Source organism: Oncorhynchus masou, chromosome 16 (assembly GCF_036934945.1).
Source record: "Oncorhynchus masou masou isolate Uvic2021 chromosome 16, UVic_Omas_1.1, whole genome shotgun sequence".
In the NCBI taxonomy this organism is placed as follows: Eukaryota; Metazoa; Chordata; class Actinopteri; order Salmoniformes; family Salmonidae; genus Oncorhynchus; species Oncorhynchus masou.
The window spans coordinates 15,352,713-15,368,107 of record NC_088227.1 but is presented as its reverse complement, the minus strand read 5'-3'; the positions used below and the strand labels follow the sequence as shown (position 1 = coordinate 15,368,107).

The window sequence follows — 15,395 nt, the reverse complement described above, 5'->3', positions numbered from 1 at the left end:
CAAGTTATGGAGGAATAGACCGTATTTTGAAAGGTCATGGGCTGATATACAAGCCCAAACTTCTGTTGTTGTCTAAATGCTACTTTTCTTTTTAGTCATGGAGGCTTTACTACGAAGAATTGGTCAGTCAGGTGTGTGTTTTTATTTGTTGATACAAATATGTACACACACGTACACACACACACACACACACACACACACACACACACACACACACACACACACACACACACACACACACACACACACACACACACACACACACACAGTTGGGGTCATGTTGGAGGAGGCAGGTTGCAGAGATCAGGAAGGATCTGGGGCCTTGAGAGAGTAAATGATGTTGTGCTGTAATTACTTTGTGAACCTCCTATTGATTTCGTTCAGTTTTTCCAGAAAAGGTTTTGTAATGAACACTGGCAAACTGAACAGTCCCCAGCACCTGTGATGAATGCTTTTGGAAAGCCCACATGTTCTATTATTCTCCAAAGAAATTGAGATTGTTTGAAAGGGAAAATATCGATTACATGCGCCGATTCCCAAGTCGGAGCACATCTCTACATGCTGAACAGGTTTAGCAGGAACGATATGCGCAGAGGTGCCGTTACCCTGCACACCCTGTCTCTCTCTCTCTCTCTCTCTCTTTTCCATGACATATGGCACCATCATGTGGACATTTAACAGAACGACAGTTTTTCCCACTCTCCTCTTAGAAGTCAATTGCCATGTAAGAGTATACATATTGATATCTCACATAATTAACACAGAGGATGACACCCGTATAGTTCATGGGTGGTTGATGAATGATTTTTCAACTCGTGTTTTTTTCCAGGTTGACCGACACAGTATCTAATCATCCAGCTTAAACAAACACATGAACATCACAATGAACTGGAATGACATTACTGCCGATAATCCGGAGGGTACTGGAGAAAGCAAATGAGGTTGATGAATGAGAGGTATTCCTCTCATTCATACACTGAGTGTACAAAAGATTAAGAACATGTTTTGCCCCCCGATTTTCCCTCACCCCAACGAATTGAGGCTGTTCGATGGACTCTACAAGGTGTCGAACGCGTGCCACAGGGATGCTGGCCCATGTTGACTCCAATGCTTCCCACAGTTGTGTCAAGTTGGCTCAATGTCCTTTGGGTGGTGGACCATTCTTGATACACACGGGAAACTGTTGAGCGTGAAAAACCCAGCAGCTTTGCAGTTCTGGACACAAATCTGTGCACCTGTCACTGACTACCATACCCCGTTCAAAGGCACTTAAATCTTATGTCTTGCCCATGCACCCTCTGATTGGCACACATACACAATCCATGTCTCAATTGTATCAAGGCTTAAAAATCCTTATTTAACCTGTCTCCTCCCCTTCATCTACACTGATTTGACGTGGATTTAACAGGTGACAATCAATAAGGGACCATAGCTTTCAACTGGATTCACCTGGATTCAACTGGATTCAGTCTGTCATGGAACGAGCAGGTGTTCATAATGTTTTGAACACTGAGTGTACAGTGTATCTTTGTTTAAAGTGTTGGACAGTCAAGCAGTGCCTGTGACTACTGATGAGTGAGCCTTCCAAATGAATCGTAATTGGCAGAGAAGCCTCTGCGTCTCTCTAGATGTTCTGCCAATTAGGGCCTCGTTCCTAACGACCTATGCTCATTTACAGATGTCTCCCTCCTAATTTCCCCTGCCATTCCCCTCTATAACCTTTCAACTTCAGAGAAATCTCATTCTGCCACACCCTCCTGCACCACAGGTCATTCCTTTAGCTTCCTTATTTATTCCCCCTTTCCCTTCCTTCTCCTCTCACTCTTTTCCTCCTCCATTTTCTTCACTGGGTGTTTAAGATTTAGTGTAGCTGGTCCAGGCTTACTTCGTGGAGATAAGAGAAGGTCACGACCTGAGTCTTTTTTCCCTCCTTGGTCGTGAGTGACAGACGTGGGTTGAGTGACAATAACAACGTTTCCTTTTCTTTGATATTAAAAGAAAGTGACTTCGTCATTGCTCTTCTGGGTCAAGAGTGACTTTTGAATTATGCTACAGTAAGTCTGGCATAAACAAACGTCTTTGTTCCGTATTACAAACAATTGGATTGTGTTGGTTTGATGTTGGTGTACTTTTGTTGTGGTTGCATAGTAGTTCAATGTTTTGTAATAGATCTAGCTAATCTATTCCCTGTGGTTTAGAATATTTTTCAGAGAGATGGGAAGGGGTTCATTTCATTGAATAGTTTTCATATAAGTCATTGGCATTAATTGCAGCGCCTGCTTTTCAGTTTTTGGATGGCTTCCTGGTTTGTAATTTCAGCCTTAAAAAGGACTGGTGTTTAGAGCAATGGGGGTACATTGAGTGCTAATGAGCCATAAGCTCCTAATCCCATTGGAATGGATTAAAAGTACTGATGGTAATTGAATTCTGAAGTATGACTAATGTCCCTTTGTCTCCAAAGTAAAGAGAACTCCTGTGAAAATCAATATAAAGAGGGAAATGCATTTGTTTTGGAACTAGTTAGCTTAACCTGTTGTGGATGTCTTGAATGTACACTGAACAAAAATTAAATGCAACATGTTCATGAAATGAATTCCAGAAAGTTTCCATATGCACAAATAGCTTATTTCTCTCAAATTTTGTGCACAAATTTGTTTACATGCCTGTTGTTTACATCCCTCCTTTGCCAAGATAATCCATCCACCTGACAGGTGCGGCATATCAAGAAGCTGATGAAACAGCATGATCATTACACAGGTGCACCTTGTGCTGGGGACAAAAGGCCACTAATAAAATGTGAAGTTTTGTCACACAACACAATTCCACAGACGTTGCAAGTTTTGAAGGAACGTGCAATTGGCATACTGACTGCAGGAATGTCCACCAGAGCTGGTGCCAGAAGCCGCCTCCAACATTGTTTTCGAGAATTTGTCAGTACGTCCAAGCGGCCTCACAAACGCAGACCCATATGTATGGCGTTGTGTGGGCGAACCGTTTGCTGACGTCAATGTTGTGAACACAGTGCTTTCAGCATGAAAATGTATGGCCCCATGTTGCAAGTGTCTGAACACAATACCTGGAAGTTGAAAATGTCCCAGTTTTTCCATGGCCTGCATACTCACCAGATATGTCACCCATCAAGCATGTTTGGGATGCTCCGAATCGACGTGTGCGACAGCGTTGTTCCAGTTCCTGCCAATATCCAGCAACTTCGAACAGCGATTGAAGAATGGGGCAATATTCCACAGGCCACAATCAACAGCATGATCAACTCTATATGAAGGTGATGTGTCACGCTGCATGAGGCAAATGGTGGTCACCAGATACTGACTGGTTTTCTGATCCACCTCCCTACTTTTAAAAAATAAAATAAAGGTATGTGTGACTAACAGATACAAAATCATATATTAGGGCCAAATTAATTTAAATCAATTGGCTGATTTCTTTTTATGAACTAACTCAGTCAAATATTTGAAATTGTTGCATGATGCGTTTTATATTTTTGTTCAGTGTAGTTGATGGTTGCTGTTGGTGCTGACATCCTCTCAGTCCGTCAGATATAAGAAAGGTGTCTTTTTCTCACACCCAGTGAGCCTGTATGTCTGAATCTCTCTTCCTCTTGTTAGTTGCAATGGCTTGATTTTTTTCCTTCCAAAATCAGGTGACCAGTAGAGTAGAACTCAATGATATACAAAGCAATAGAAGTTAATGAAGTGGATATTGGAATCTTCTAATTGCTTTGCGCAGAAACAATCAAGGTTAGAGCCAAAATGTAAATGCTGTGGCAAGATTTGTATGCTTCTTTTGTTTTCATGTTGTATTTCTTGAATGGTCATGCCATGTGTGAAGGGAAGTTGTGAATTGATATTTGATGATTCCATTACAAACACTAGTTGCTGGGGAGATGAACACTTATGGGCAAGACACAATTCATTGATCTAATACAAAAATGAAAATGTGGTTCCCTTACTGAAGTCAACTTAAAGAAGATACTGCATCTTTAAAATGGTGGTCCACAACGTTGCGTGTTTTCCAGGTAGCAAGCAGCTTGTTCTTTAGTTTGCTGCAATTTGTTTCCCCCGCTGTGTATCTCCATTACGGTGATCAAGACATTACCTTTTCATATGTAACACTGTAGCCTAAATCTAATGACGAGTCCATAACACCAACAGTCAGTCTTAAGACGGTCTGACTGTCCAAAGTGAATGAGACCGCATTTTAATGCATGACAATAATGACTACACCCAACATTCAACCAGAACCAAAAAGATGAACTGTTAACATGTTTGTAACGAAAATCATTTTCTTGCACCCTATCTTCAATTACACTGGAACATAAAACTGCATGGAGCTCAATTTGAAGGAATGCATGTAAAAAATGAAATTCTAACATCAAGGAAGTTAATTCATAGAGATAAAATGTTGTTTTGTACTTTTTTTCTGCTTTTGTTGATCCGACTGATTCCCACTTTGCATTCACCAATATTTCTTTATCCTGCTGTCTCTGATTTGCGTGCCAGGAGGAGCTACTATTCTTACTCATATTACCTGTAAGTAAACAGACAAGCAACAACAAAACCGAAACAAACAAACCCCAAAAAATACAATGACTGCACATGTCCTTGGTTAGTTATTTAGTGTTTTAAAGATGCAGTATCCTTTTTTCAAGTGAAAACGCATATCGCTCAGATCCAATTCCCATTGCCATTGACCAGCTACAACATGCTTTCGAGACGCTCTCCAAACCAAAGTCGTCATGACCCAAAAGCGGTGTTATTTGAAAAAAGAATGCTGCACTTTGTGTCCTGTGTTCAGTCTGAGTGCATGTGGTTGTATGTCAATAACTCATGTATTTCATTCATCTTCTTCATCTCCTGGACCTCCTTTGTCCATTGAAAGGATATTTGGGGTAATCTGTGTGCCTCTACGCTTGCACACTGCTTGTGTTTGAATGTCATCTATATCTCATAAGCCCTTTCCAATTGTTTGATCTGATTGTTGGTGGCAGAGGGTTTCCTCTTTGGGTTGGTGTAGGTTCTTCTCCTGTTGTACAGTAGACCGTAGACAGCCATCTCCATGCTGCAGTGCTTTCCACAAGGGCTGCAACGAGAGAGAGAAAAACTCCCTGATCTGTCGTCCTGATCTGCCCGATGCGCTCACATGGTTTACCATTCGACATGCTTGCCATTTTACCCTCACCTCTGTGAGAGTGTGTTTAAGCTACACAGGCCTTGCATTTACTTTCCAACTCCTCTCATTTTTGTATTTCTCACAATCATTTTTCATTTCACGCCAAGAAGTGACACCCAACCTCAAGTGAATTCAGGTGAATGAGCCTTTTCAGCATTTCAGAGATGATTCCCCCCGACACAGGATTTAAAAATCTGTTTTTATTAATGATTTTTTTTTCTCTCCATTAAAATGAAAGAGATTTTCACAGAGAACATATTTTTGCTGGCTTCGGATAGTCCCTTCAAGCGATTTTAGGACACCAAATTTGTTAGCGCTGGGAGACATTTTGACAATTATATCCTGTTAAGTTTGGAATAATTGAAAAACAGAAAGTTACCAATAATTACCTCAAATGTTAAATCAGTTTTTCCCGACGGGAAAGTGAGGTATCCTACAGTTTGCCTCTATCAAAGGTAATTAAAAGGCTCAAAATGGAAGCCGGATAATTTTCTCATGGCTCTTGATATAATTGACCCCATGCTGTGCTTGCCTATTTTCAATTCACTTCCAATTTATGATGGGCAGAAATTAGTATATTCTGTCTGTAATTGTCATTTTACTAGAACAGTATTAAATTATAGTATTTGGTCTCTTTCTCCTGCTGTCCCATCTGTCTCTTCTCTAGTACAAAGAGTCCTCCCTTCACTAGTGTGGCTCCTTAAAACCCTGTCTCAGTGCGTTCATCTAACTGCAATCTGAAAACTCCAATCAGAGGATAATTTATACTGCAACACCTTTCTTCAGGGTGCTCGCAAAGTGGAATAAGGAACTAGGATTAGAACAGAGTGGGTCTGTGTTTTCATCGCAGTGCCCCATTTTTACAATTCAAATGTAGTGAAACTCTTAATTGCCCTTAAAATGGAAACCTCCCAGTCTTGTAGGCTTTTCTCAGTCGGGCCAATGAGTAAGTCCGTACACAATCGATTTGGCATATTAATCTAATATATGCTAATATACTGTATTAACCCAATCAACTCCTGCCCAGGTGAAATGATCAATAGATCATCAACCAATCAGGGAGTCCCCATTTCTCAGAATGTGTATGTCAGAGCCCAGACTGGGGATGACATGCAGCAACCTCTCACCTTAGCATGAAGCATCTACCTGTCCCCCTCGAAGCAGAAGTTACTCCTGCATGATTTTGATTCCTTTTGTGTTTCCCCTATATGTTTCCTACAGTGTACTGAATGATACTTGACCCTAATAATAGAGTATTTGTGAGGTTTGCACCTATTATTGGATGAAAAATATTTTTTTTAAAGGCCGTATGTGGAAGCCAAACCAATGGTCTGTTGTCATGGAGATGAGCTTTTCTCTTTCATCTCTGTCCCTTTAGTCTTTCCTGTTGTGTATGAATAATCGATGGCAATGTGTTTTTGTGATATATTAACCTGCTCGTCCGATCCTTCAGGAAACTGGCCAAGAAGCGCAAAGACGCCATTGGGAACACTCGGCAGGAGATGACCCACATGGTGAACGCCATGGACCGCAGTTATGCTGATCAGAGCACGCTCCATGCTGAGGATCCCATGGCCGTCACCTTTATGGACTCCCACAACTTCAGCAACAGATGTAAGCATAATGGTCCTAAGACAGTTCCCTGGGGAACACCACCCTCCACAGATACATGGTACATGTGAGAAAGGATCCTGACAGTTAGATAATCTAATGCCTTATGATGGGAAAGACCCTAACACCAAGAAGAGTCCATGAGACGGGCTCTGAAGAGAGGTGTTAAGTTGCCCTTTCACCTTACATATTTTTACTTTAAAATGCATAATAGGAACATCCCAAGATATGATTGAATGCCTTTAATGATTTGAACTGTTGGCACAGGATATTTTGGTAGAATTTCTTCTAATCTTATGCTCTGTTCATCTTGCCCCTGGAATTGTATAATTCAGTTGTGTGATGCAGCTTCTGGAATGTATTTCATACACTTTTTTCCCTACAGTGCCTAATGATCCACTTGTGCCAACGGCAGTGTTAGGTGAGGCCCCGGTGCTATATCATCTGCCTTGCCATGGCTTGTTGTGTTCTTCATGCATGTTGTTGTCACAGTCCCATAGTCGTCCATTGTAAACCTGTAGCCGTCCATTGATTGTCTCTGTGTTGAGTCTGGTTAGTAACGTACAACTCACTCTAGCCCTGAAAATATACAGTATCACAGTCAGAATGACTAGCCTCCACATTCACTTATCCAGTAAGGGGAATAAAATAGGATATCCCCTGGCTGCTGTAAAACAAACTTGGCCCTCAGCCATGGTAGAGTGGAGACATGGCAGTCCTCCAGTGAACCGATGAACAATCCTCCAGCGTTTAGGACCCACCTAAGAGCCGTTAGAATGGAGCTAAAGGTCCAAACCACATTCAGAGACTCACACTCAGTCCTGTATGCATTACAACTGTCTGCACGCTCCAAATCCTGCTCAGACATTGGTTTAGGAGATGAGGAGGGATAACTAATTCAAACACAAGTGAAGATACACGAAGGCTACATTCACCTGAGTCCTTACCTGAAGATCAACGTCCTGCATGACATGACACTTTTATAGAATGAAACCAGTCATCCTGTCACTGTGTGTAAGTCGTACAGGCTTTGTGTGCGGGTGCCATTTTAAATCACCCTCAGCCCCTCTGGGACTTGTCTGTGTAGAGTAAAAAAAAAAAAAAAACATCTGACAGTTTCTATGTAATGGAGTTCAGCGTTCACTCGTGACATCAGGATGGAGAGTGTTAGACACTCGACACGAGCGGTGTAGTCCACACTGACAGAACAAGCAAGCCACCGCGGAGGGTCTTTACGGCTCACTGAAAACCTAAGTTTGATGGGGAATTAAAATGCCCCCTCAGGCCACAGTATTTGCTGTGAAAATGTGTTATTTTAGCTCTGTGTTCTCGCTGGGCTTGGTAATAGGAAGTGAAGGGTGCAGTTCAAGCCATGACTCAGTCTAGTATGTTGGGGCCGAATTAAGTAGTACAAATTTGCAAATGAGTAGAAATGTCAGCTTAGATAGTCTCTACACTAGAGTGCAGCAGTTCTCTCGCCAGCTTAGTGTCACTCCTCTTAGATCCCACCCACTGCATTAGTGTGTCTGTCAGTCTCTCCATAGCTTTCTAGAAACCCGTGTGCAACTGTGAATCCCTCGTCCTTGTTAGGTGATCACCTCCATCACCCTCATCGTCCAGTATTGTGCTTGAAGTCATGTCACTTCATCATATTCTATATGTACTACAACCTCTGTGTGCTTACTGTTGATCTAGTGAAAAGCTCATGTTGTTTTCCTTTCTTGCTGCCCTAATTGTGAAGTGCCAATTACCGGTAAGTGTGTGTGGAAATTCTAAAGTGTCCCAAAGTGGTTAATGAAAAGAATTTGATTACCAGATCGCAAATACTGGATCTCAATGCATTCGTGTCGTTGATTGAGCCATTAAAAGTGTGTGCAGAGTGTGGGTGTCAGTAGCAGTAGCCGCCATCCCCTCCGCTGACAGTAAATTGTGCAGGGTTCTTAAAACTGTAACTTAACATTCCTCTTAACCTGATATAGAGGCTAGCAGTAGCTCAGGGGCTAGCCAAGCAGAAAAGATATAGAGCTCACGGCTCAGTAGGTAATGTGATTGCCAGCAGGTCAGTCTGGGCTTTAGAGGGGTGAAAATCCTGGCTGCAGATAACCTAGGACTCAGCAGCCCCCCCCACACACACACACATACACACAACCACACTCACACACGAAGACACCACACACACTTACACACGCACACATCTCCACAGGCGAAATGGCTATGTTTCTCAGGGGTTGACACGGCTCAGATAAGACATTAAACGGCGCATATGGTGCCTGTCAGTCCTGTGAGCCCAGTGTCTCTCCCCTGAGAGACTCCTGCCCTCACACTGTCTTAACTGAGAGGCCCCTGCGTTTGCCTGTCCGTCTGCTGGGAAAGACAGGCACCACTCCTCAGCTTTATCAAGCCCTGTCTTGCCCACTCACCAAGCTGACACAACATGTCAGTTACTGCCAGGTGCCTTGTGACTTACATCCTCCTCAGAGCTTAGCTGCTTTGTGAAGGCAGGAGCCATGTTCTTTTTTTTTGCAAGAAAAACAGTTTTGTAAATGTAATTCTGTGAGAGAAAGTAACCCAGTCTGGTTATAATAGGGTATTAATTGTGATTTGACCCCAGGCCAGATTAGTAAAGGACAACTCCGCTCCACCATGTTCTTCACATCAACAGAGTTGAGTGGAGATGAGAGTGGACGGACTGGAGCTCCAACATCACATAAAATTATGTTTTTATTTGTAAAAAAAAATAAAAAATGACGGATTTCAGCACGCAATTACATGAGACAATGTGCCATTAATGTGAAGCACACCATGGAGTTTAGTTTAACTTGGCTAAGGCCAGTGATGGTGATGATGATCCTTCACAAGCCTGTGTAATCGTCACCAGCATGTGATTTCCTTGGACAGATGAGAACCACACTGCCGCTGCTGCTGCAGAGTCCAGCCGGCTGCTGGACGTGCCTCGGTACCACTGTGAGGGGACAGAGTCGCCCTACCAGACCGGTCAGCTGCACCCAGCCATCAGGGTGGCTGACCTGCTCCAACACATAAACCTGATGAAGACCTCCGACAGCTACGGCTTCAAGGAGGAATATGAGGTCAGACCCCAAAGACTCTAGTCTACAGTACATCCGTAAAACAGGCCCTAAGACTCTAGTTGACAGTACACTCATAAAAAAAGAAATGTTTAAAAAATATATAATTAATAATTTCACCTTTATTTAACCAGGTAGACTAGTTGAGAGCAAGTTCTCATTTACAACTGCGACCTGGCCAAGATAAAGCAAAGCAGTTCGACATATACAACAACGCTGAGTTACACATGGAATAAACAAACATACAGTCAATAATACAGTTGAAAAAAATCTATATACAGTGTGTGCAAATGAGGTAAGATAAGGGAGGTAAGGCAATAAATAGGCCATGGTGGCATAACACATAACACAGGCCCAAGACTCTGGTCTATATGTATAAAATAGCATATTTACGATGGCCCTAATGGGGCAAGTAGCTTTTAAAATGAAACGACAGCTCACACGCATATTAGCTAAGTGTATGAGGTCATCAGCCCTCACTATTCAAACCGTCAACCCACCTTTGAGTTCATTCAAATACAATCTGCTTCAAATCAAGCATTTAACTCAATTTCTGGGAGGTTCTTCAAAGAGAAAATACCCCAACAGTGGAGAACAAGCAAAATACCCACTAAATGTCACATCCTGTTGAGGTTCTGTGTTGCTCACTGTGTTGACTTGATGAGGCAACCACAGCCCTGCAGAGAGAGAGTTTCCTGTCAGCGAGGAGTTTGCCTGTCAGGGAGAGGTTTGCACTGCTGCAGTGGTTTAGAGACGTTCAGTTACTTGCTCTGCAGCCTTTGAAAGTGCAATGAAACAAAAAATGTTAAGGGCAAAGTAAAATTGTCTTGTGTGAGTAATGGCTCAGCTCCGATAGTCATCTCCCTATAGATTGTTTCACAACTATGCTGTTGTTCAGTCGACTGAATATATGTATATGCAGCTCTAGGAAGTTTCAATGTGATGTCCAGTTCCTATTGTAATATTGTAATAATGATCTCTGTGGTGAAGACAAAACTTTAAGGTTTTAAGCATCGAAACACATGCTACAATGCCTCTTCAATGGACAATTGAAGTAATTTCACTTTTTAAATTTGCCACGTCAGGAAATATGGTTACCTTGTATCTCAATTGTTCTCTGCGATGCACCAGGCCAGACAATGAAGCTTTGAAGTGATGGTCCTTGACATAGGGTACAATGGAAAAGTCCATAGAAACCACAGTTTAGTCTAGACAGTAATGTTGCGAAATGTGTTTTTATTATTAGCCTCACTCACTCTGCTTCATTCTGTTTGGTATGCAGAGTTTTTTTGAAGGCCAGTCCGCTTCCTGGGACGTGGCAAAGAAAGACACTAACAGAACCAAGAACCGCTATGGAAACATCATTGCATGTAAGTCTTGCATTTAACTTCTAATAAAGTTGCTAGATGTTGACGCCTCCTTTTGCCTAGCGTTTTTTTTAGGAATGAACTCGTTTAAATTTGGCTAACCGCAACATCGGTTATCATGTACCTAGCGGTCTTTTAATTCCCAGGAAACATAGAAGAATCGTTTTGATTTGACTTCCTGTTAATGAAATGCAACTAGTCAGCCTACAAACCCATGGTGTGTTGCAGACGATCATTCTAGAGTGATCCTGCAACCAATGGAAGACGACCCTTCCTCTGACTACATCAACGCCAACTACATTGACGTAAGTGGCGCAGCCTCCTCCATTGGCGAACGTGTGCGACACGACCGTCCTTCTCTCGTATGTGAGGCCTTCTATGCATGTCTTTGTCAACAATATGAATACAGCTCTTATTTCCCTCCTTCAGTCAAAGTGCTTGTACTCACTGACATTGTTGTGCTTTCTTTCACTCTTGCCTATGATTTGGGCTGTAGATATGGCTGTACAGGGATGTAAGTATCACTGTAGGGGACCTCACCACACCTCATGTATCCCACTCTCCCTCCTCCCTTGTTCACCTCTGGTTACCTCTAATAACATCTGCATGGCAGCTGTACGAGATGTTAGACCTCCTTTTGTCCCCCCCTTTTTGATTTGATCCTACCATGCTGTTGTTCATCCGCTTCTCCCATTTCACATGTCCTCATGCCCGACGTGTACATCCCTGATCCGTGTGCGACTGTTCTCGATAGGAATATTTACAAGATGGTGGCCACCATTTGTTTTCCTTTGTTGCCTCCCCACCTGTGCCTGTGCCCAGCCAGATCCAATCTGATAGGGATCCTTTAAGGTGCTAAACCTGCTGACTCTATGAAGCAACTTGCTAATAAGTAGCCAACTACAATAATGTATTATTCCTACGAAGTAATCGCTAATGTGAAATTCTTGGCAATTAAAACACACGAGTTGAGCTTCACAGAGAATAAATGTCCGTTTAGTTGGCAGATACTCAAAGCACAAGTAGGAAACGTGCTCGTATTGAAAGTGTATTTCAGTGAATGAATTAATGCACGAGAACAGCTCTGTGCATATTAGTGCATAAAGCCATTGACTCCCGTGAAGATATATCACATGCACACCAAGCTGGGGTCGAGGCACGGTGTGCTGTGTAGTAGTCTGCTGTTGATGCAACACCAAAATGAAAGTCTTAACCGAATGATCTTAACATATTGTGTTTCTTGCAATTTTCAGGGTTACCAGAGGCCAAGTCACTACATTGCAACCCAAGGTAAGACAAAGTTCTGCCTTAACCTCTAGAGAAGGTCTGATGCTCATGTTGTTATTTCAGCATTGAGCAATTGATCTTATATAGGATGATCAGATTGTGTTGTATTTAGTTCAGAGATTGATTGATGTGTGTTGTCCTCTCCAGGGCCTGTCCATGAGACAGTCTATGATTTCTGGAGGATGGTCTGGCAAGAGCAGTCTGCCTGTATCGTCATGGTCACCAACCTAGTGGAAGTTGGACGGGTAGGTCATATTGCTTCCAGACCCCCATAATATCATATTGCTGTCAGACGATGTAGACGTCGGATCAGTCTTCAGATATTGTTATGGCATACTGCATACCTGGGCACCTATTCTGTGTAAGTATGTGTAGTATTTAAAGACGTCTGTTTCTTTTAAATGAATGAAATGCCTATGTTCTTGTAGGTGAAGTGTTACAAGTACTGGCCCGATGATGCTGAGGTCTATGGTGATTTCAAAGTGACATTTGTGGAGGTGGAGCCCCTTGCTGAATATGTGGTCAGAACGTTCACCTTGGAGAGGGTGAGTCAGTCCTTTGTCCACCCCGACAATTCCGTATTCAACAGTTTGGTTGGTAACAGCTAAAGGGGCAATCTGGGATTCACCGCTTTGTTATTGCTTGAATCCAAGATTGCCCCTTAAAATCAACACACGTTGCAAATGTGGAAGTCAGACTGAACCCAGACCAGTTGTTACCTAATAACCCGTATGCTCTCTGTCATCAGAGAGGCTTTAACGAGCTGCGGGAGGTGAAGCAGTTTCATTTCACCGGCTGGCCTGACCACGGAGTGCCCTACCACGCTACAGGCCTCCTCTCCTTCATCCGCCGGGTCAAAATGTCAAACCCCCCCAGCGCTGGGCCCATCGTGGTGCACTGCAGGTAAGCCCCTAACACGACACTTCCTCTACGCCAGACCGCCTGAGAAAACAGGTGCATTCGATTTACTTTTCTTTGATCTCTCATGCGACACTGTCATATGACTACGAAATGATTGCACCTGAACTATCTAGCACGCTTCAATGTCAGCCACTGCTAAGCTAGCTAAGATATTCCCTTGGCAGGATGTGGTTGTTGTGGATTTTGATGCACAGACTTGTAAATGTAATCTCGTGCACAAGGTATCACATTGTTGTGTATACTGCACAACGGCTGGATATGTAGGCCGTTGCAGAGCGGTGCTACGCAGCCCCGTGCTCACCTCCCTGTCCTCTTGCTGCCCTCTCACCTTGGTCAGCGCCGGAGCCGGACGCACAGGCTGCTACATCGTCATCGACATCATGCTGGACATGGCGGAGAGGGAGGGCGTGGTGGACATCTACAACTGCGTGAAGGCCCTGCGCTCCAGACGCATCAACATGGTACAGACTGAGGTGACTACTAGATCCACCCCCACCGCCACACACCTCGCCAATTAACATTAACACCATTCGCCATTGCTGTCCGTCTGTTCATTTCATGCTACTGTTATGCATGGACTGTCTGGAGACGCAGTGCCTTCCCTTTGCTGAGTGTGTGTCTGTGGTTCGGCCACAGGAGCAGTACATCTTTATCCATGACGCCATCCTAGAGGCCTGTCTGTGTGGCGAGACGGCCATCCCCGCCTGCGAGTACAAAGCAGCTCACTATGACATGATCAGGATAGACTCACAGAGCAACTCCTCACACCTCAAAGACGAATTCCAGGTACTGGAAGCCTTTCTGGAGCCCTTTCATATTTATGGTGGCACAATCCATGTTTCAATCCTCAGTCTTTTATAGCCTGACGTTAATCGTGTGTCGTACAACACTAAAAGACAACAAAAATATGGAAATAGATCATGGGTGCATCTCAAACGGCACTCTATTCCCTTTGGGTGCACTACTTGGAATAGGGTGCCATTTGAGATACATCCCATGTCTTCTAACAAACAATGTTCCCTGTCATTTTTGGGCTTTCATGTTATTTGTGTTGTTTGCAGACCCTGAACTCGGTGACCCCTCAGCCACAGCCAGAGGACTGCAGCATCGCCCTGCTGCCCAGGAACCACGAGAAGAACCGCTTCATGGACATGCTGCCTCCAGACCGCTGTCTGCCCTTCCTGATCACCATCGACGGGGAGAGCAGCAACTACATCAACGCTGCCCTCATGGATGTAAGTGTCCTCTCCCCTCGTGCACACGTAAACACACACACACACAGTATACACATGCACGTACGCACGCAAACACATATGCAAGCACGCACAAATACACAGACACGCACACATACACACTCCCTCGGCTTTACTAAGTGCACTGGACGTTATCTGAATGTGTAGTAGAGACCGAAAGCTAGAGACAAATCCAGGTGTATACTTCTGTTTTGTGTACTCTTTTGGAAAATGTAGAAGGACTGATATTCACTGTGTTTTTAACGTGTGCTCAACAGTTTCTGTTCTTTTTGGGCAATCCTTCATTTATTTTCTCACAGAGCAAGTAGTGATGTCGACGAAAATGAAAACATTTGCTCAAATTAATTGCATTTTTTTGGGAGAAAGTTTTCAACAATGTCATTTGTTGACGTTATTCTTCAAGATGGCTATTGAAGTGGTCCTAAATTATACTTGAGCTTTTAAACATTTTGGGTTTTCAAAAAAATAAAAAATCCCCCCAAAAGTTTGACCCGTTTGATAAAAGGGCGAGCTAAGAGAAACAGGTGCAGTGTATAACCACGTCATTTTATTATTAGTTCTACCAATAATCCAGTTTGTAACTTCTACTACAGTATCCACATAATACAACAGACTGCCTCACTATTTGACCTCTTGGATCAGGATTCTCTAAGGTTGATATCAGGATCTGTGCCCGAAAG

At 43.2% G+C, this 15,395-nt stretch overlaps 1 protein-coding gene across 12 annotated transcripts in view; it reads left to right on the top strand.

Moving 5' to 3' along the window:
- LOC135557538 (receptor-type tyrosine-protein phosphatase kappa) overlaps window positions 1-15,395 on the top strand; it is a 150,404-nt gene that overhangs the window by 131,073 nt on the left and 3,936 nt on the right. The window contains exons 15-29 of one of the 12 annotated variants that reach the window (XM_064990871.1): window positions 96-131; window positions 4,521-4,550; window positions 6,644-6,804; window positions 7,187-7,222; window positions 9,700-9,890; window positions 11,170-11,257; window positions 11,483-11,559; window positions 11,751-11,768; window positions 12,508-12,544; window positions 12,689-12,786; window positions 12,970-13,086; window positions 13,290-13,444; window positions 13,800-13,935; window positions 14,099-14,248; window positions 14,524-14,697. In XM_064990871.1, the coding sequence (XP_064846943.1) occupies window positions 96-131; window positions 4,521-4,550; window positions 6,644-6,804; window positions 7,187-7,222; window positions 9,700-9,890; window positions 11,170-11,257; window positions 11,483-11,559; window positions 11,751-11,768; window positions 12,508-12,544; window positions 12,689-12,786; window positions 12,970-13,086; window positions 13,290-13,444; window positions 13,800-13,935; window positions 14,099-14,248; window positions 14,524-14,697 (1,504 nt within the window). The other 11 variants (XM_064990868.1, XM_064990870.1, XM_064990874.1 and 8 more) reach the window with 11 other exon arrangements.